Below are 21,547 nucleotides of genomic sequence, written 5' to 3'. Positions count from 1 at the left end.
TAAATACTGGTCCTACTGCCAGTGGCCCTATAGACTGCCCAGGCCCCACAACTAACACCCACATTCAGGGGGACTGTTTCTTTTAATACAATGTGGCTTTCGTCTTTGATAGTATTTCTCCTTATCAGATTTTCTTTTTTTTAAAAATTAATTTTAAAATTTTTACTTTACATGTCAATCCCTTCTCCCTCTCCTTCCCCTCCCACCAACCCCCACCAGCTACCCACCTCATCCACCCTCTGCTCCCCAGGGAGGGTAAGGTCCTCCATGGGGGTTCCCCAAAATCTGTCATCTCATCCTGCACAGGGTCTAGGCCCTCCCCCATATGTCCAGGCTGAGAGAGCCTTCCTCCATGTGGGATGGGCTCCCAAAGTCCCTTCTTATGCCAAGGTTAAAAACTGATTCACTACCAGGGGCCTCATAGAGTGCTGAGGCCTTCTCATTGAAATCCATGTTCAGGGGTTGGATCAGTCCTATGCTGGTCTCCCAGACATCAGTCTGGTGTCCATGTGCTCCCCCTTGTTCAGGTCAGCTGTTTCTGTGGGTTTCACCAGTCTGGTACAGACCTTTTAGCTCTTCACTCCTCCTTCTCTGCAACTGGGTTCCAGAGTTCAGTTCAGGGTTTAGCTGTGGGTGTCTGCTTCTGCTTCCATCAGCTACTGGATGAGGGCACTAGGATGGCATATAAGGCAGTCATCAGTCACATTCTAGGGGAAGGGCTTTTAGGGTAGCCTCTCCACCATTGTCTAGATTGTCAGTTGGTGTCATTCTTGTAGATCTCTGGAAATCTCTCCAATGCCAGATTTTGCCTCAAACCTATAATGGCTCCCTCTGTTATGGTATCTCTCATGCTGCTTTCAATTCTTCCCCTGACTCAACCCTTCTGCTCCTCCATTTCCTCCTCTCCCCTCCTCTTCTCCCCCTGTCATTCTCCCAGCTCCCTCTCCCCTACTCCCATGCTTCCAATTAGCTCAGGAGATCCTGCCCCTTCCCCTTCTCCAGGGACCATGCATTCTTCTCTTAGAGTCCTTCTTGTTTCCTAGTTCCTTTGTTGATGAGGATTGTAGGCTGGTAATCCTCTGCTCTATGTCTAAAATTCATATATGAGTGAGTACATACCATGTTTGCCCTTTTGTGACTGGGTTACCTCACTCAGGATGGTTTCTTCTAGTTCCATTCATTTGCCTGTGAATTTCAAGATCCCATTGATTTTCTCTGCTGAGTAGTACTCCATTGTGTAAATGTACCACATTTTCTCTATCCATTCTTTAGTTGAGGGGCATCTAGGATGCTTCCAGGTTCTGGCTGTTACAAACACACTGCTATGAACATAGTTGAACATATGTCCTGGTTATATGAATGTGCATTCTTTGGGTATATGCCCAAGAGAGGAATTGCTGGATCTTGAGGTAGACTGATTCCCATTTTTCTGAGAAACCACCACACTGATTTCCAAGATGTTCTTACAAGTTTGCACTGCCACCAGAAATGGAAGAGTGTTCCTTTTTCTTCACATCCTCTCCAGCATTGACTGACATTGGTGTTTTTGATATTACCAATTCTGGCCAGTGTATGATGGTATCTCAGAGTTGTTTTGATTTGTATTTCCCCGATGGCTAAGGATGTTGAGCACTTTCTTAAGTGTCTTTCCATTTCAGATTCCTCTGTTAAGAATTCTATGTTTAGTTCTGCATCCCACTTTTTAATTGCATTGTTTGGTGTTTTGGTGGCTAGCTTGAGTTCATTGTATATTTTAGGTATCAGCACTCTGTTAGATGTGGGGTTGGTGAATATCTTTTCTGTGGGCTGTCGTTTTGTCTTACTGACTGTGTCCTTTGCCTTACAGAAGCTTCTCAGTTTCAGGAGGTTCCATTTATTAATAGTAGATCTCAGTTTCTGTGCTACTTGTGTTATGTTCAGAAAGCAGTCTCCTGTAACAAGTAGTTCAAGGGTATCTCTCACTTTCTCTTCTAGGATATTCAGTATAGCTGGATTTATGTTGAAGTCTTTGATCCATCTGGATTTCCTCTGTGTCAATTGTTATGTCTCCCTTTTCATTTCTGATTTTGTTAATTAGCATGCTCTCTCTCAACCCTTTACTCTGAGGTAATGTCTGTCTGAGGTAAGTTGATGTGTGTTTCTTGTATACACAAGAAGAATGGATTCTGTCTTTGTATCCATTTTGATAACCTGTATCTTTTTATAGGCAGGTTAAAACCATTGACATTGAGGGTTACTAATGTCCATTGATTGTTGGTTCTTGTTTGTTTTGTAATTATTGTTGGTGTCATTTGTGTGTAGATTTCACACTTTTTTTTCTTTTTGTGTTTGGTAAAGTGGAATTATCTATTGCCTATGTTTTTGTGAGTGTAGTTATTATCTTTGGGTTGGAGTTTTCCTTCCAGAGTTTTCTGTAAGGTTGGATTTATGCATATGTATTGTTTAAATATAGTTTTGTCATGGAATATTTGGTTTTCTCTATGTATAATTATTGAAAGCTTTGCTGGGTACAGTATTCTGGGTTGGCATCCATGTTCCCTTAGTGTTTGTAAGACATCTATCCAGGACCTTCTGGCTTTCAGTGTTTACATTGAAAAGTCTTGTGTAATTCTTAAGTCTTCCTTATATGTTATTTGGCGTTTTCCCTTTGCTGCTCTAATATTTTCTCTTTATTCTGTAAGTTTGGTGTTTTGATTATTATGTGGCTAGAGAACTTCTTTTTGTGGTCTATTCTATTTGGTGTTCTGTAAGCTTCTTGTATCTTCATAGGCATATCCTTCTGTAGATTGGGGAAGTTGTCTTCTATGATTTTGTTGAATATGTTTTCTGTACCTTTGAGCTGTATTTCTTCACCTTCTTCTGTACCTATTATTTTTAGGTTTGGGCTTTTCTTGGTGTCCCATATTTCCTGGATATTTTGTGCTAGGGATTTGTTGGATTTGAGATTTTTTTGGTTGATGACTGTATATCACATCATCTAGTGAGTCTTCACCAACTGAGATTCTCTCTTCCATCTCTTGTATTCTATTGGTTATGCTTACATCCACTGTTCCTGATTGTTTATACAGCCTTTCTATTTGAAGCATCCCCTCATTCTGTGTTTTCTTTATAGTTTCTATTTCAGCTTTCATACCTTGAACTGTTTTGATTGTTTCCTTCACTTGTTTGGTTGTTTTTTCTTGTCTTTCTTTAGATTCTTTAAGCGAATTATGTATTTCTTGAATTTTTTGTTTGTTTTTTATTCTGTTTCTTTAGGAGTTTTTTTTTATCATTTCCTCTCTAAGGGACTCTATCATCTTCATAAAGTAGATTTTAAGGTCCCACTCTTCTTCTTCCTCTGTGTTGTAGTTTTCAGATCTTGGTGGTGTGGAGTCCCTAGATTCTTGTGTTGTCATATTGGTGTTTTTGTTGTTGAATGTATTCTTATTCTGTCTTCTTCCCATCTCTTCTTCTAGTGTGTGCAGGTGGGGTCTCTTTATTTCCCTTGTCACCCAGTGGTATATGTGGGCCAAGACTTAGTGTCTGCATCTCTGGATGGTCTTGCCTCTCCTGGTATTCTCACTCAGCAGATGTCAGGGCATAGGGGCAACTGAGAATGAGGTGTTTCTGGACTCAGGGAGATCCTCCCTGTCTGGGGAGGTCCACTCTATGTCAGGAGAAGGCCAGAAAGATGAAGGAAGGGGTGATGGTGGGAGTCAGTTGGGACAAGAGGTGATACTCACCTCAGCAGAGGTCAGGGTGGAGGGGATACCCTCATCAGAATTTCTTTCAGTAATTATTTTAGCATTAATTATGGAGCTTCCCCTAAAGTATTATTTTAATAATAAACTAGTTCATTAACTCTATATTTGTCGCTTATTTTCTTCTTTTCTCCTCAAATTTCTTTTCTTTTTAAAAGAGAAAAATATAAAATAGACTCTACACATTATTATCCTTTACTGACTTTGTGTTGTGAAATGCAAATGTTTCTGTTATATAAAACTGAAATGTCAAATTCAGTAAGAGCTTGAAAAATAACAAAAGATTTAAAAATGGAAAAGCAACACTGTAAACAACCAACACAAACCTTTCATCTGGTCTTGGTAAAAATGTTGTATCTTTAGCAACATTGCTTGTATACTTCCACAAAAAGTGAAATAATTGTAATGTCTAATAAATTTCCTTCAGGTAACAATTGAATCAAGTTGTTCAAACAAATAGAAATTGCTCAGGACATGTGCTACCAAATGGAGACACAAGGATGAAAAAGTCTCTACCATGCCCCATTTCCTGTGTGGACAGAGAGAAAATTTAATTACGTAGCAAACATGTGTTAAAAGGGGAAATTAACTTCAATCTAAATAAAGCCTTTATTTTTCTTAGTTATGTGTATTTATCACATTTTGTATTTTTCTTTTTTATTCTTTCATTTGAATGTATGGGTCACTTGTGTGTGTGCCCATACATGTGCCCCATCTGCTTGTGCACGTCAGAACACAACTTGTAGGACCTGATTCTCTCCTCCAACTCTGTAGATTCTAGGGCTAGAACTCAAGTGTTCAGGGTTGGTGGTGAACAACCTTACCTGCTCAGTTATCATGCCTGTACCACAGGGCAGTTTTTTGTTTTTGGATGTGGTTTTCTCTTGCTTTTGACAGCTCTGGAGATTGAACTCAGGCTGGCAGACTTGTACAGAAAGCACCTTTCCCTGCAGTGCCATCTTGCCAGTCTTGGTCTTTACTTTGTTCTTTTAAAATTTCATTTAAGGGGTATATTCAGCATATTTAATGATATACCAGGAGAATAAAAAGGGTATTAATCATGAAGCAAGATAACATTTCTGTCAGCTCATATAACTTATACATTTGTCATTTGATGTATGACAGACAGGAGCAGTTAAAATTGACTAATTCAGTGAGACTCCCACTGGTGATATCTTGCTTGTACAAATAAAGCCTATCTTAGGCTTAGAGAATGGAGATTGTCACTAGCTAATCATAGAGGTCTGGAGGTGTGTACAGACACACAGGACATGAGGTAGCTGGGCAGAAACAAGATATAAGCAGGGAGAAACAGGAAATCACTCTTTTGCTTGCTGAGACTAAGGAGATACAATGTGCTGTGGCTTGCTCCTTCTCTCTGATTTCTCAGTATTTTCCTCTATATCTGACTCTGGGTTTTCATTACTTAGACCAATTAAGAACTCCTTTTCCAACTCTCTTTGTCTGTCTTTGTGTCTAACACACACACACACACACACACACACACACACACACACACAGACACACAGACACACACACACACACACACAGACACACACAGACACACACACAGACACACACACACACGCACACATTGTAATTGTTTCTTCAAAAAGCCATTGCATCTTTCTGTCAGGCCAGCTACATCAGGATGGTAGGGAACATGGTAAAAACAATGGATTCCACGATTGTTCCCACTGTCACACTTTTGTGGGTGTGAAGTGAGTTCCTTGTTCTGACGAAGTACTGAGTGGAAAACCATGATGGTGGATAAAGCATTCTATAAGTCCATGGATGATGGTTTTGTCAAAGCATTACATGCAGGAAGGGCAAATCCACAAGCAGAACAAGTATCTACTCCAGTAAAGACAAAGAGTTTTCCTTTCCATGGAGGAAGTGGTCCAATATAATTAACCTATCACTAGGTTGCTGATTGGCCACCCAGATAATGATGCCATATCTGGGGCTCAGTGTTGGTCTCTGCTGTTGGCAAATCTGACACTCAGAAGCAGCTGTAGCCAGGTCAGCCTCAGTGAGTGGCCATCCATTTTGTTGAGCCCATGCATAACCCCCACCTCAGTTCCCATGGCCACTTTTTTCTTGGGTCCCTTGGACAATGACAGGAATGGCTGGGGAGAGAAGCTGACTGTCCATGGGTCAGCGTATCTACTTGAATATTGAACTGCTTCTCAGTCTAAGTCACCTTTTGATTAGCATTTACATGGGACACAAGTATCTTCACATCCTTCACCCATTTGAAGAGATCAATCCACATATTTGTTCCCCAGATGCCCTTCTCACCAATTTTCCTATCACAGTCTTTCCAAGTCCCTGGCCATCTAGCCAATCTATTGACTCCAACCTATGTATGAGTGAACAATTAAACATCTGGCCACTCTTCTTTTCAAAAAAAGTATATGATTATGTGTACTGCATGGAGGTTTGCCAACTGTGAAGATTTCCCTTCACTTGTGTCTTTCAGGTTGTCCCAGAAAGGGGTTGAAATGTCCCAGCTGTCCATTTCTGGGTGATATCTGGATATCATGCAGAACCATCATTAAACCAGGCTCTACTCTTCTCTTCCTCAGTCAATTATCATAGGACCTAATCCTTGAGGCTGTAAGTGCATACTTGGCAGCAGAACATATTGTAATAGGTGTAGAAGCCATAGACATTAGGGCAACTTCTTTATGTAACTTGCTTGTGATTTCAGGACCTGTTCAGTCTAATTGCATGTAGTCCAATTCTACTTTATAATGTATTGCTTCTGTGTACATCCTATATTATGGCTTGGTGGGCCAGCTAGTACCCCACTCATGATTGACAGTCCCATTTCTGGTACCAAAATCTGTGTTAGTCAGCATTTTCTAAGGAAATATAACTGCTAGAATCTCTCTCTCTCATATATATATATATGTGATATATATATATAGTTTGAAAGGTCTAAGAATCCAGTAACTGTTCAGTCCACAAGGCTGGATGTCTGGGTTGGTCTTCAGTACATGCCAGAATCCCAAAGAAGTAGGCTCTAAAGCCGGTGAAGGAACAGGCTTATCAGTGAGAGTGATAGCAAGCAGGCAAAGAGAACTCACATATTTCATATCATTTATGTAAGCTGCCAGGAGAAATTGTGGACCAGATTAAAGGTGGATCATTCCATATACAAATGTCTGGATTAAAAGTGCATCTTCTCACTTAAAATGATTTCATTAAGAAAAATCCCTCACAGGTGTCTCCAGCCAGTTGGGTTTTAGTTAATTCCAGAAGTAGTCAAGTTGATAACCAAGAAAAGCCATCACAAGTCCACCCATTGTCAACTTGACACACAACCATGTCTCTCTCCATGTGTATGTGATACACACACACACACACACACACACACACACACACACACACACACACACATATATATATATATATATATATATATTTCATTTCCTACAGGGCTCATATTATACATAATATCTCTAACCTTGTCACAGTCAACAAAATATGGAAGCAACCTGTGTCCATTTGTTGATGAATGAGTAAAACTGTTGGTGAGGTAATTGCAACAGACAGGTATTAAGTTCCAAGAAAATTCTAGTCTCTTGCCATTTGATACAATTGGAAGGATAATATAAGTGAAATAATTCAGACTAAGCAACAAAAATATTGTATGATAGTTCATATTTGGAATCTAATATTTTCAAAGTTCAAATACAGAGTAATAGAGTATCAGTCATGGTTACCAAATGAAGAGAATGAACATGACATTTAGGAAGACAGGTAGGATGAGCAAGTCAAGAGTTCTAATGTATAACATATTTAATTCTTATACACCAATAGAGGGAATCAATTATGTAGACAGTGACTGTACTGGACAGAGAGATGCTAAAGTGAATGAGAGTTGAAGGTTGTGAGATGATCTAGCAATGAAACGTAATCTATTCTTGGAAAATTGACCAAGATACTTTGTTTAAAAAATCCCTTTATTAATTTCTATTGCTGCGACAAAATACATGACAAAAATTACTTAGGAGAAAAGAGTGACTTATTTTGAGTCCTGGTTTCAGACCATTACATTACTGAAGGAGTAGCTGAGCAGCTAACCTCATGGTAGCAGATACATGTGGAGGAGGTTGCTCACATCAGAACAGGCTAGTAAGCAATGAGAAAGGTAGGAACCAAGGGACACATATAGACTTCAAATACATGCCTTTAGTGACCTATTTTTGCCAGTTAGTTAGTGACCTATTTTTGCCAGTTCGTTTCCAGCTCCTAAAATTTCTGTAGCTTCCCAAAATAGTGGCAATAGCTGAAGGAACAAGCATTCGAAACATGAGCATATGGGGACATTCAAATTCAACCCTTATTGATTTCCTAAGATAATAAGTCAATAATGAATATTGACTTGAAGAGATTAAGGGAACTGGAGTTTTGAGACATACTCAGAGGCAGTGTAACAAATCTGCAACAGAGCATGAGAAAGGAGGCCACACATGACACTAAATAGGAAAATTTTTATTTGTTATTCCTCCAGGACTTATTTTAGAGGAAAATAAGTACGAACATTTGCACTTTAGAGTTGCACTGGACTTAAAGAACAGAAGATGAGTTAAGAGGAGCTTACCATAGTTTGAATGACAGAAATGAAGATAGTCTACAACTCTCACATGGAAAACACAACATTTTATGAATAAGATAAAATAGATGAGAATAACCCAGTGAAAAATACATATCCTTCAGGTGGACAGTTTGGCAAAGGAATTATTCACTGAACTATGAAACAGAGTAACTTTAGTTGGTTGGTTTTTACTCTTCTGCTTCTTTGCTCTTTGGGGGCCCATCACCCAGCTTCCAAATAAATGACACATGAAGTCTTATTTTACATATGAATGCCCAGCCTTAGCTTGGTTTGTTTCTTGACAGTTTTTCTTAACTTAAATTATGCCATCTATCTTTTGTCTCTGGGCTTTTACCTTTCTCTATTTCTGAGTATCTTTTCTTCCCTTCTTATTCCATGTCTGGCTGTGTGGCTGAGTGGATGACCCCTTCTTTTCTTTCTCCTTCCTCTTTTTCTCCTTTTATTTATTCTCTGCCTGGCAGTCACACCTATTCTTTCTCCTGCCTTGCTATTGGCCATTCAGCTCTTTATTAGACCAATCAGAAGTTTTAGACAGACAAATTAACACAGCTTCACAGAGTTAAATAAATGCAACATAAAAGAATGCAACATATCTTTGCATCATTAAAGAAATATTCCATAGCATAAACAAATGTAACATGTTTTCAACTAATATTCCACAGCGGTAATAGCTGGTTGATTCAGTGGGGGAGAGAAAATAAGTTTAATCATTGATATAAGTATACATATCAATTAGTGTGTGTGTATGCGTGTTTGCACACATGTGTGTGAACATGCATGTGTGTGTACACAGGAAGGAGAAGAGTATCAAGATCACAGGTATAGATCAGTATATACAACAGCAAATAGATAATTCCTGATGTCATAGAAGTGAAGAGAAGGCCGAGAAGAATGCATATACTGATCAGAAAATGAGACACTATAGAAAACAATAAAGATAATCAGAATTTGAAAGAGGAACACAGAAGAGACAGAGAAAGTATTGATCAGTATTCATCATATATAAAATTAAAAGGATACACATTTCTGAAGGAGTGCATCATAGAAGGTTTAAATGCTGTAGAATGTGTAAAATGTTCACTGATAAGGCACAAACAGGGATTCCCTTCCCTTGAGAGTCTTGAATGCTCACACCGTGTATACACATTTGCTCTTGTCCTAGAATACCATCAAAGCTTATTTGTTAACATTAAGAAAAGTATGCACAAGCTTATTCTCTATCCTTAAAACTTGGTATTCCCATTCTGTATTTTCTAGTTGCTTCTTACTGGCTTGGGAGTTGTCTTTGTCTTTATCAGTTCAGTTACACTGCAGAAATTTTAAAACAAAGTAGTTGCAAACAACTCTAAGAGCCAGGCATGATGGCATATGCCTCTAAATCCCACATTTAGGAGATAGAGACTGGATAGTTAGTTCAAGGTCAAACATGGCAATATAGTGAGTTCAAAGCCATCCTGATTAAATGAGACAATTTCCTCTGGTCCCTGCCAATGAAAAGAAGAAAAGTCAAGAACCCCAAGAAATTATATGTAAAGGGATACTTAAATAGTGGACTTCATAAAAATGTCTGTGACCCCTCCTGATATTCTTCATTTAATGTCTCTATATTAGCTACTTCGGTACACTGTAAATTCTGAGTGTGCATCCCAAATCACACACTTTATTTTTAAAAGTCAATTAAGGTGTAAGGACAGGTGAGCTGGTATACATTAGAAGAAACTTTTACTTATGTTCATTAGTGGAATGTCTGAATTCAAGTTCCTGACACCAAGCTTGTCTGTATTTTCTCCTATTCTTGTTCTTTGTGTTTGGGAAGTTGAGGCAGTAGGATTGCAAACGCAAGGCCAGCCTAGGCTATGTAAGGAGATAGTCTTTCAAAAACAAAACAAAGCAAATCAAAACACAAAGATTGGTGGTTGAACATGTGTTTAGTATGCCCAAGGTCTTGAATTGTTTGCAACCCCCAAAGGAAATAAAGCATTTTATTCAGTATTTCTTATAATCTGGTCTGATAATACTGTGCTAAATTTACATGAAAGGGGATAAATGTAAGAGATGGACAATCTTTACATAAGTTTACAACTTTCTTGTACTCCCCCAGTTTGTGTATTTTCTCTTTGTTAGGTTTTTCTTTCAGCAGATAGCAAGGTCATAAAACTCTACACAGGGTCATAAACAGCTATGTTCAGCTAGCTTCTGATGTGGTGTAATTACTCAAGTTAAATATTTTCCAAGGTCCTTCCTCTTAAAGAGTGAGTTACTGCCAGGGACATGTGTTTAGAATTGTATTAGAGAACGAGTTACACTCACAGGAAACACATCTGAAAAACAGAGAAAACAAAGGTTTCCAGTTATGAGCTCTCTTCTTGTCAGTGTCTGACTTGCATCGCCAACACCAAGGGATGTTCCTCTTCCAGACTGCCTTGTCGGTATTCCCAGCTAATGGACCTTTTTGTTCTCTTTGGACTGTGTGTCTTCTCATTTCTTCACTGGGTCAGCAAGGAGTCCAGGCCTTTTTGTGCAGTAATGGAGTCCCATTGTCTTCTGACCATGTGTGTGACTTCACAGACCATTGTGGGGACAACAGCGATGAGGAACAATGTAAGTGTCATTTTCCTTCCAACTCCAGTTCTCTGTGTTTCCTCAGACAGAGGCTTGTGAGGAGCCTTGAGGATCCAGCTAGATTTCTGCCCAGAGTGTGACTTTATTTTCGAGTCTCTAAGGGTGAAAATATGGTATTTAATAAATAAGATTCATGTATAAAATTGTTATAATATCACATCACTACAATTTTAACTCGATGGAAAGGGTTTTAAAATGGTTTTGCTGATTGTAAAGAAATAGTAAACAGAAATTTAGCATTTATGTTTGACTAGTGAAGCAAAACTTCAAAGAAACTCATTAATTTGGTTGCAAAATGCTAGGATGGAAATTATGAGCTAAAGTGTAGATTTAATATGGAAATTAATTTTAGTTTGGATGAGAGGTTTTATTTTCACTTATGGGACACTACTGCCAAACGAATTAATATGCATAGCACAATGTCAGCTTGTGTATTTTGCTAGAGAAGATTCGAGAGTATGATGAGCATTAAAGTCTGGGGTAAACTATTTGTTGATTCGTGAACTTGAATTTTTATTTTATTATAAAAGTTTTTAAGATGAGTGAAATCTCTGAACAGGTGGGAACATGCTCCATTGCTTATTGGAATAGTGTTAATGACAGGAAAAAAATGTACCAAAGGAGGATGCAGAAGGTGACAAATGTGTATGTGACCTTTCTACCACAGTCCACAATCTTGAAGGAACACGATACTGTGCACGTGGAGAGTGGTATCCTTCTTTAATACAATCTATTTTGCAAATGACATTTTTACAAAATTGCTTCTGTTTTGTTGTTGGTTCATATAACCATTGATGCAATTATCAGAACCACTGATTTTTATTATTGCCCATTATGTTATTCAAGTTTCCATTTTGTAATTTTATTCAGATAAGTAGCCATCAGTCCTTATAGAATTTATCACTTTCTTTTGTGAAAATATAGTTCGATATTTCTTCTTGCTATTGACTTCCTCTTACAGTCAGTCATAATTGCATCAAAAAGTAAGAAAAAGATTACTGAACAATTTTTCTCCTATAGAAGAGGTGGTGATTTCCTCCCAGGTAGGGATTTTCATTTCGTTCATATCTAGTAACTATTAAATATAGAGAACAACCAAGGACAAGGATCCATTTGTATCTGTCCAATTTTCCCAGTGAGGCTAAATATGTATATGCTGCCCTATGCTCAGGTCTGTCTGCGAAGCCCTTCTTATCCTTTGTAGGCAGCAGAGAGGAACCACTCTGTTGGCTTGACAGGAAGCGCAATGTCCCCCTATGATTAAGTTCCTTGCTGTGATACCATGTATGTTCTTGCTTTGGGGAAAAGGTTAATGTGGGGAAAAGCAGGAGAAAGCTGCTGAGTGCGAAAGGTCTCTGCTGCATGAAATTTTAATAAGCCAGTCTTGGAAGAAGGCAAAGTCCTGGATCTGTCGAATAAACATGTTTCATTTTAAATGTTTAAATTGATAAGCCACCTCTTGACATTTTCACCTTTCATTGTCATTTTCTGAGAACTTTCCACTTGGAAGTTTTATTTAAAATGTGGATAAGAACCTGGAAATAAAAATGAGAGACACTGTAAAGTTTTTTTTTTTTTTTTTTTTTTTTTTTTTTTTTTTTTTTTTTTTGTACAGAAAATTTGGGCAGAGTATTGTGCCCAGGATGATGGACAAGCAAGTTCACTCACAAAAAGTTGTGATGCGATGCTAAGCTTAGTTTGGTACATCTAATTACCTCTCTTATTTTTTGTTATAAAATACTTTATTTCCCATTTATTTGCTATTTTGAAATATGCATTATTGATTACAGTCATCTTACTATGCAATAGATCTAAAATTTACTCCTTCTCTATCTGAAATTTTATATCCTTTGAGTAGTAACGCCCCATCTTACCCACAAATTCTAGTAACATCATTCTATTCTCAGAGTTCAAAATGTTTAGATCCTTCACAGAAGTGGCTCCATGCGATATTTCTCCTCCTATGGCTGGCTTAATTCAGTTCGCACAATGTTCCCCAGCTTAAGAATTCTGTTGCAAATGACATAATAACTTTCGCAATAATATAATTTCTGTAAGTCTGAATAGAATATGATAGTGTACACATTCTATTTTCTTCATACATTCATCCGTGATTAGGTGTCTATCTTGATTAATGTGCAATAATGGTGAGATGGGGGTATTCTTTTGACATATTAATTTAAATTATTTATATACATACATAAGAGTGACATTTGCAGACTACATGGTAGTTATACTTTTAGTTTTATAGCAATTTTAACAATGGTGGTACTAAACCACATTCCCATCAGAAATGTACAGATTATCCCTTTTCTTCCTATTTATCTTAATACTTCTCTTTTACCTGTTTACTCTCTCTTCTGTGGTAAATGGTAACTGAAAATTGAGACATGAATTACAACTTGTGATCCATCAGCCTCAGGTCCTCCTTAGCACCTAGAATTATAGACCTGCAGTACCAGGCTAACTCCTTTACCCTATTTTTTAGTAAACAACCAATCTCAATAGGTATGAAATAGTATTCCTCTGTAATCTGATTTTGCATACATTTGTGTATGTGTAGGACTTCTTTGAGAAATGCCTCTTCAGTTCCTTTGTCAATTTTCAAATTATATTTCTCTTTTGCTATTGAGTTACTTGAGTTCTTTATGTATTTTGAATATTCTTTTTGCATGTCATATGATCTGCACCTTTTATTCCCACTGTGAAGATTGTTTATTCACTTTGTTAATTGCTTCATTTGCTATGTAGAAACTTTTTAGTTTGAAGTAATCCATTTTGTAGATTATTGCTTTTGTTGCTTGTACCATGGGAGCCATAACCCCATAAATCATCTCAAATCTTCTTTTTAGTGTCTCCTTTCTGCTAATTTGCATTTATTTTTGTTGTTCTTTCATTTTAGCTCCTTGATGTATAATGGTAGATTGTTTACTTGAAATAAATAGTATATGTGTGTGTGAATGTGTATGTGTGCATGTGTGTTTTTGTGTGTACATGTGCATGCATGCCTGTGTGATGGTGCTTATGATGTGTGTATGCATAGGTATCTAGGCCAGAGGTTGATGCCAGGTATCTTTCTCAAATTTCAACATCCTATTTTTTGAGTCTAATTTTCACTGAACCTGAAACTCACCAATTTTCTAGACTGACTAGCCGGTGAAGCCCAGACACACTCCTGTAACTTCCAGTGCTGCAACTATGAGTACAGGCTGCTGTGCCTGGCTTTTATTTTCATACTGGGGATATGATACAGATCTCCATACTTGCACAGCAAGCACTTTATTCATTAAAGCATCTCTCCAGCTGCAAATCTTGGATATTTATAAGCAGTCTCAATTTTCAAATATTTGTGAAATTTCCAAGATCTATTTTGTTGATTTCAAGATTCTTGCTAGTATGATGTAAAAAGACACTTGAACTGATTTTCATAAATTTATTTTGTAACATAATGTTGGATCTATCTGAGAGCTTGTTCTGCATGTACTCGACAGGTTTCATAATATTGTATCCTTACATTGATGCCGGAGCATGTAGGAAAGTGCCAGCTCTGCTGGCCTTTGAAGATGGCAATAGGTGTTCACTATTGAGTCCAGCACAGAATTCTGCTAGTGTGTCATCTGACTTTGGTATAATATTGAGCTTGGCTGCTTCCTGTGCACTAATGTTGAATGGAACTGACCCAGTAAGACCTCCTGGCTAGATTCTGTCTCATGTAGCAATACCAACTGGGCTTTGTTATAGCCTTTGGCAGATCAGTATTTTAAGTTATTTTCCCTGGTAGGACAACAATGTACTTTGTAATTTGTAGTTGAGCAAAGAAAGTTATGTGTTGGACAGTGAATATGAGCAAGACTTTCAAGGTCACTGATAAGCCACTTTGGTGAGGTAAGTCCAGAGAATGCTGCTCCACATTTATTCATTTTTATCTTTATTCTGTTTTTGCTGTTATAATAGAATCACATTAATTCCCCCTTCCTTTTCATCCCTCCAAACCATTTTATATACTCCCTTTTACTCTGTTATAAATTAATGGCCTTTTTCATTAATTGGTGTTATATGAACTATGTATATGTATGTACATATACATTCCTGAATATAATGGATTCATTCACATTTAAGTTTAGATATGCCTTTGCCTTTAGGCCTATGGTGGCCTTAATCAGAATACCAAGATTTGGAGCAGTTGTGTTGCTGACTGGCTGGGTCAGGAAAGAGGGAGGCAGTCTCAGATACTTGTTCACTTATACTGGGCTTTTTGATCTTAGGATGCCTTAAGGAGAGGACATGGCTGGCAGGGAACATGACTGGGGACTCAAGTCTAGCAGACATACAGACTTGCTCACTGCAGATCAGTACAGTTGTAAGACTTTGTAGCGTGATGCCTTTGTTGGAAGGAAGGGAGGGCAGCCTCTAGAGTTGCACACTGGTTACTGTGAGCCCCACCACTGTTCCTGTTCTTTGCATCTAACTGATGCTTGGTGATCTAGTTGACAAGATACTCCAAATCTTCCCATGTAGTAAGACAAGAATGATCCTTCTATGAAAGATCTTTAAAGGCTGGAAAGTGGGTTTCTCAGTCTCTTTACCCTGGGATCTGAGGGAACCTTCTGTTGTGGTGCTATACTAGCCTGGGCAAAGGGCAACATAGAGTGAAAACATTCATCTTTCCATTCAAATATGGCACTTGTCAGTTGGGCATTTGTGGATGGTCACTGGAAAGATGCTGTGAGATGCTGCCTCGTCTACCACCTTCCTGACAACACTTGGTCACATTCTTTTTCTTTCTGTATTAATTGGTTTATTTCTTATAATGACAGGGCCATTTGAATATACTTAAAGATGCCATAGTTTCTTTACTAGTAATTTCTCAGTGTTATTTCCTGTACAAAGGCTTTAGTTTGCCTACTTTTACTTAGCAATAAATCCCATAGAATTATTTTATTACTCTAACTTATATCTAAATCAAGTAAAAGGAAATAATAGAGTTGACTGTTAATGGGTAGTGTATTTATGGCCTTTGCAATGGGCCCCTGTCACTGGAAATTGTCAGTTAATGCAAACTTAAAAAAAACTTTTTAGAAGATATCTTTATATATCAGCAGGTGACATTAACATTTGCTGTACACACAGTCATTTTTTTTTTACATTTTCACATTTTCATGATTCAGAAGAGAAAGATGTATTTAGTTCATTAGGCAGTTTATTTTCTTTCCTACTATGTATTATGCTAAGAACATTTCTATTCATGCAAGTTTTTTGGAGTAGGAATTTATTTTCATATTTATGATTTAACATGAACTGTCACAATATTTTAAGGTTATAAGTACTGCCGTTTGCATTTTTGCATCAAGGAACAAGTTTTAAAACACAATTACTACCCAAAATTATAAATGAATATGCAAATAAGAAGTTGTCTTTGAAGTGCAATTTTAAATTTAAGGGGTTTAACCAGATAAGGTTAAGTATAAAAGTGTTTAAAGTGTTTCATCAATAGATTCAGAGCTAACTACTTTTAAGACTAATTGATTCTTTGAAATACTGCAGAAATAGAAGAAATGTGAGCTCTCATGTGTGGAATTTCCTTTGCTATTGCTTTAGATGCAAAGTGTTCATGACTAACAGAAATATTTAACAGTCTAATTGGTCCTGGTGACATGTCTCAGTCTGCCAGGATGCTATAATGCACACACGAGGTGGCTTACATAACAGACACTTATTTCTCATATACCTGAAGTTTGGGGAGCCACAGAGAGGTGTTAGGTTCACTGTCAAGTGAGAACCTTCTTCCTGGTTTGCTGATCATTGTTCCATCTACATAGTTCTAACGTCTCTTCTTGTTAGAGCACTAATTATGTAACAAGGATTCCTCTTGTCAATTATGTCCCATAATTTCTGCTTTTCAGTGTTTTTGAGATTCAGCACCTGAGTTTGAGGGAGAAGGCACACAAAAGTGTAGAGCACAATAGCATTACACAACTAAATCATCTAATATTAAGAATTGGAGGCTTGTGTGAAGCAAATTAGAAAAATTAGATGGTTTTCAGAGTCTTCTGAATGGGGTGCTTCAGTCACATGATCAGGTACATTTTCTTGGAATCAATTTATATGTTAATTTCATTCTAGTAGAAAACCCAACCAAGGGAAATTTTGGAACATGTCAAAGTACCTTCCAAGGTCACCAATAATAGCTAGAAAGATAATAAGCAAAAAATAACTAATGGGAAACACACATTTTGTTGTGGCTGAAAAATAATTTCTTGAATAGGCTCATAGCTATGCATTCTATAAATCACTCCAATATTATGAAAGTTAGTAATTTTAAACAAGATTGTTAGAAATAAGAATGGGAGGTTGAGATTGCCGAATGAGTGAAGCACTGTTCACTAAGCATGGTGGCCGCATGGTAGAAGACAAGAACCAGCTTTGGAAGGCTGCCCATTGATCTCTATATACATGATATGGCAAGCATATGCTCACACATATGCTCACAGATAAATAAATGAATGTTTACAAAATTTAAAGGAAGGGGAATCATGTCTGTAATATATTTATCATAGAATGGTGGCATCCCAGATCAGCCAAAAACTTGTAATAATTAATATTCCAGTTGATACACGTTCAGTACTTATGCCAAGTACTTCTTAGCACCTTCCTCCCAGTAATTGTACCCAAATAGCAGGAGGTACTATGTTTTCCATTTTACAGACTGAAAACGGTAGCCCAAATAAGGAAAACTAAAACAACAAAACACAATCTTTGTTGCTTTGTAGCAACCGTTTTTAATAGTTTGAAATTATTCTTCATTTATTTATTGTGTGTTTGCACATGCATACATGCATGTGTGCATGCAGCAGAAAGTGTGTGTGAAGGCCAGAGGACAACTTTTGAGAGTCAGTTATCTTCTTACATCACATGTCTTTCAGGGATGGACCTCAGGTTATCAGGCTTGGGCTGCAAGGGCTCAACCCACAGAGACATCTTGTCAGCCTTTGATAATCAATTCAGAAAGTCAAGGAAAATGCCTCCATTATTCTGTGTAATAAATCCTCATGATGTGTTTGTTGAAGGTCAGTGCCAAAGAAACAGTAGACTAGGGAAGGCCTTCTATGTGCAAAGTAAGAAGATGAAAATCATAGTAAGTTAGAACATCTAATTCAAATGTTGAGGGCATCAAAAACATCATGGGTAAAATAAAAGAAGAAATATGTCTGCAGCATATCTGACAATTATTTTCCAGGTCCATAAATTAAAAACTAAAAAGCATTCCATCATGGAATTCCTACAGAGTAAATATTCTAAAAATACAGGTCACAGGGAAAGAGAAATGACCACATGCAATGAAGTGATCAATTGCACAGGAAGCATAAATAAGAACTGAAAGCACAAAGCTGTCAATAACTTTTAAATGAAATATATACATAATTCATAGGGAATACATTGTTGGTAAAGGTATGAGAACACATATATTACATTTAAGGGTAGAACTATTTTGAACTTTTACTTTGAGTGATATTAAAAGGAATTACAGAAATATTATACTCTCCAAATAGTGCTTTCATATTTAGTAATTTATTCTAAGAGGCACAAATTTATATAAACATTATTATTCACTTCACAACATTATCAATTATGATAAAGGTAGAGATAAATTATTGTTATATTAAGTCAATGTTTAAATAAATCAGTGTACACTGTAGGTATTTGTGTATACATTTGTCAATTTTTATGCCATTTAAAATGAGGGAATGAATATGCTGTATAATTACATAACAATTATAATCAATATTTATGTCTAAAATATGGAATACCACTGTATGGAAATATTATGTGGAAAAATCTGTACATTGGGATTACCTTTGATCTTTTATCTTCATATATTTATGTAGCGCCAGCGCTACAACTTGTCACGGGTTCAGGCGAGGGAATCTGAGGATTGAATAAAGACAAGACAGTGGGTCATTCTTGCAAGGAGAATGCGGTTTATTTCAAAGGAGAGGAGACTTATATACCAGACAGCAGCCATAGTGGAAAAATACTCAGGTGAGAGGTTCATGCCCCTAAGTCACTGGCAATACGGATGGGCAGATAGTTTGCATTCTTGCATACAGGCATTGTCCTAATGAGGGAAACAAGGAAGTAAATTCCTAGTCACAATGGTCAGCTGACCCCAAGGGTATAGTGGGTCACCTTTAGTCACCAGATGATCAGCAGACCCCAAAAAGGTCCCAACATATTTATGTTTCTAAGACACATTTTTATAATCAGAATAAAACAGTATTTTTATATTATTGAATAAGAAGCATTTTTATTAGTTCAAATTAGAAACAAGCTTGCTTCACATGTCAATCCCTTCTCCCTCTCCCTTCCTCCCAGCCCCCCAGCAGCCCCCCACCACAATCCCCCTCTGCTCCCCAGGGAGGGTAAGGCCCTCCATGGGGTTTTCTCAAAGTCAGTCATATCATCCTGGGCAGGGCATAGGCCCTCCCCCACGTGTCCAGGCTGAGAGAGCATCCCTCCATGTGGGATGGGCTCTCAAAGTCCCTTCTTACACCAGGGATAAATACTGATCCACTACCAGGGGCCCTATGGAGTGCTGAGGCCTCCTCACTGACATTCACATTCAGGGAATAAGAAGCATTTTTATTAGTGAAGGGACCAGCCCCTCATTTCGGCAGCCATGACAGTAACACGTGCTCGCTATGATCCTGCCTTAGTCACTAGAGGTTAGGTGCCTGCCTTGTGACAAGGAACCAATCAGAAGTTAGCTGGTGGCACTATGCTTTACGACTCTGGGTGTACTTTATAGACAAGCGCACAGCAATGATGCTCAGAGCATAGCAACCACCCTGGGAGGGCCTATGGGCCATAACAACCAATTAGCCAATCAACACAGGGCAAGCCCTCCAAGCCTGAAGGCACACCAATCCTGAGCCTGTGCGTACCCCTAGACACTCCCCTTACATTGCCCTACAAGATCGCTTGGCAGCGGTTCGAGGGGTCTTTGCTAGCCATCCGCCATGGCGGGTGGGTGAAAGACCCAAGCTAACATGGGGTTAGATCGTTAATAAACAATAAAGCCTCATGCAGTTTGCATCAAGCTCTTGAATCTGCCTGGTGATTGGGGTGACCGCGGTTGTGGCCTGGGACTCCGGATACCTGAGTTTTTCCGGGGGTCTAACAATTAGCATTGTATTTATTCTAAAAATGAGAACAAAGCAGTATTAGGCACATCAGCCCAATAACAGAATTCCCTTTCTCTCATATACATTTCCATTTGTTTTCTTCAAAAATACCTAAAATAGATTTTCTTTTCCTTGTCCATTCCTGCCAATGCTTAGGACCTGGCAATTGTCCTTCATCATACCTGCATGTATGGGTGAAAAGAAATATGTGTGTTCCACTTTATTTGAGAATAGAATTCTAGTACTCCCTTTGTGTGCTCCTGCTCAAGGCTACCATGCTTATGTGTCTTGCAGCACTCACAGCTTCTCTCATCTAAGTTTCCTGTCCTATCCATGGTTGTCACTAATGGATTTCATCTTCCAGCAGTGACCAGAGCCAAAGGGTTCTTCTGTGCTGGTGTTTTTTGGAACACAGTAGTTTATCTACAGACTTGAGCCCGGTTCCCCTCCTGCCTGTCAGTAGACAAGAGGTGGCTTGCTCATCACACAGTCTTACTTAGCTCCCTATGTGGTTCCTAAAGACAAAGTCTTTTGTTGACATTTTCAAGCCCAAATCTCCAGTGTGCTTCCCTCATTCCTGTTCCCATCTCTCCTGGCTTTGCTCCCAACTGCAATATTTTTTCCTAATCTAGTTATATGGCATTAAGTCTACACCTGCATCCTCTAGACCTTCCTTTGCTATTGGCAGGCTCAAACAATCTTTATACAGTCACATTTGAACAACATCCATTCCTTCTTACGTTTCTACTATAACTCTTCTAACTTTCTCAGAGGCAGTAACCAGAAATGGGTGACACTAGGAGATGAGAAAAGCAAAGACAGTTATTAAGTTTTCAAGATTTATTGCTAATATCAGCTTCCCTGAATATTCTTAGAGAATCTGTCTGGCGAGACTCAAGTGATGGGCAGGAAGACTGAGATTCCATCTTCAATGTTTTCAGAAGGGTCATGGGGAGCTTCAGAGTACAAACCCAGGTCTGATCATGTGCATAAAGGGATGGAGTGACTTGAAGGAGAGACGATCCAACTGATAGGTTCTAAGGGTCTATTATTTGATGAAATGGTCATTTGATGAAAAAGGTCATTACTTTTTAAATTATTTATTTTTATTTTATGTGCATAAGTGTTTTGCCTATATGCATGCATATATGTGTACTATGTGAATGCTTGGTGCCAGAAGAATCCCAAAAAGGACATCAGAGCACCTGGAACTAGAATTACAGATGGCTGTGAGCTACCACCTCGGTTCTGGGAACTGAACCTGGGTCCTCTGCAAGAACAGCAAGTACTTTTAACCTTGAGGTATTTTTCCATCCCCAAAGACTCTCTGTCTCTGTCTCTGTCTCTGTCTCTCTCTCTGTCTCTCTCTCTCTCTC

General features: G+C 38.1%; 1 protein-coding gene across 1 annotated transcript in view; it reads left to right on the top strand.

The window, feature by feature from the left end:
• Window positions 1–10,769: 10,769 nt before the first annotated feature.
• Malrd1 (MAM and LDL receptor class A domain containing 1) overlaps window positions 10,770–21,547 on the top strand; it is a 608,177-nt gene continuing 597,399 nt past the window's right edge. The window contains exon 1 of the mRNA XM_035442808.1: window positions 10,770–10,968. Coding sequence (XP_035298699.1) covers window positions 10,770–10,968 — 199 coding nt within the window. The remainder of the gene's footprint in view (window positions 10,969–21,547) is intronic.

The sequence above is a fragment of the Cricetulus griseus genome, chromosome 3 (genome assembly GCF_003668045.3).
Source record: "Cricetulus griseus strain 17A/GY chromosome 3, alternate assembly CriGri-PICRH-1.0, whole genome shotgun sequence".
In the NCBI taxonomy this organism is placed as follows: domain Eukaryota; kingdom Metazoa; phylum Chordata; class Mammalia; order Rodentia; family Cricetidae; genus Cricetulus; species Cricetulus griseus.
Note: the sequence above shows the minus strand (reverse complement) of the source record. Positions and strands in the feature narration are given on the sequence as shown.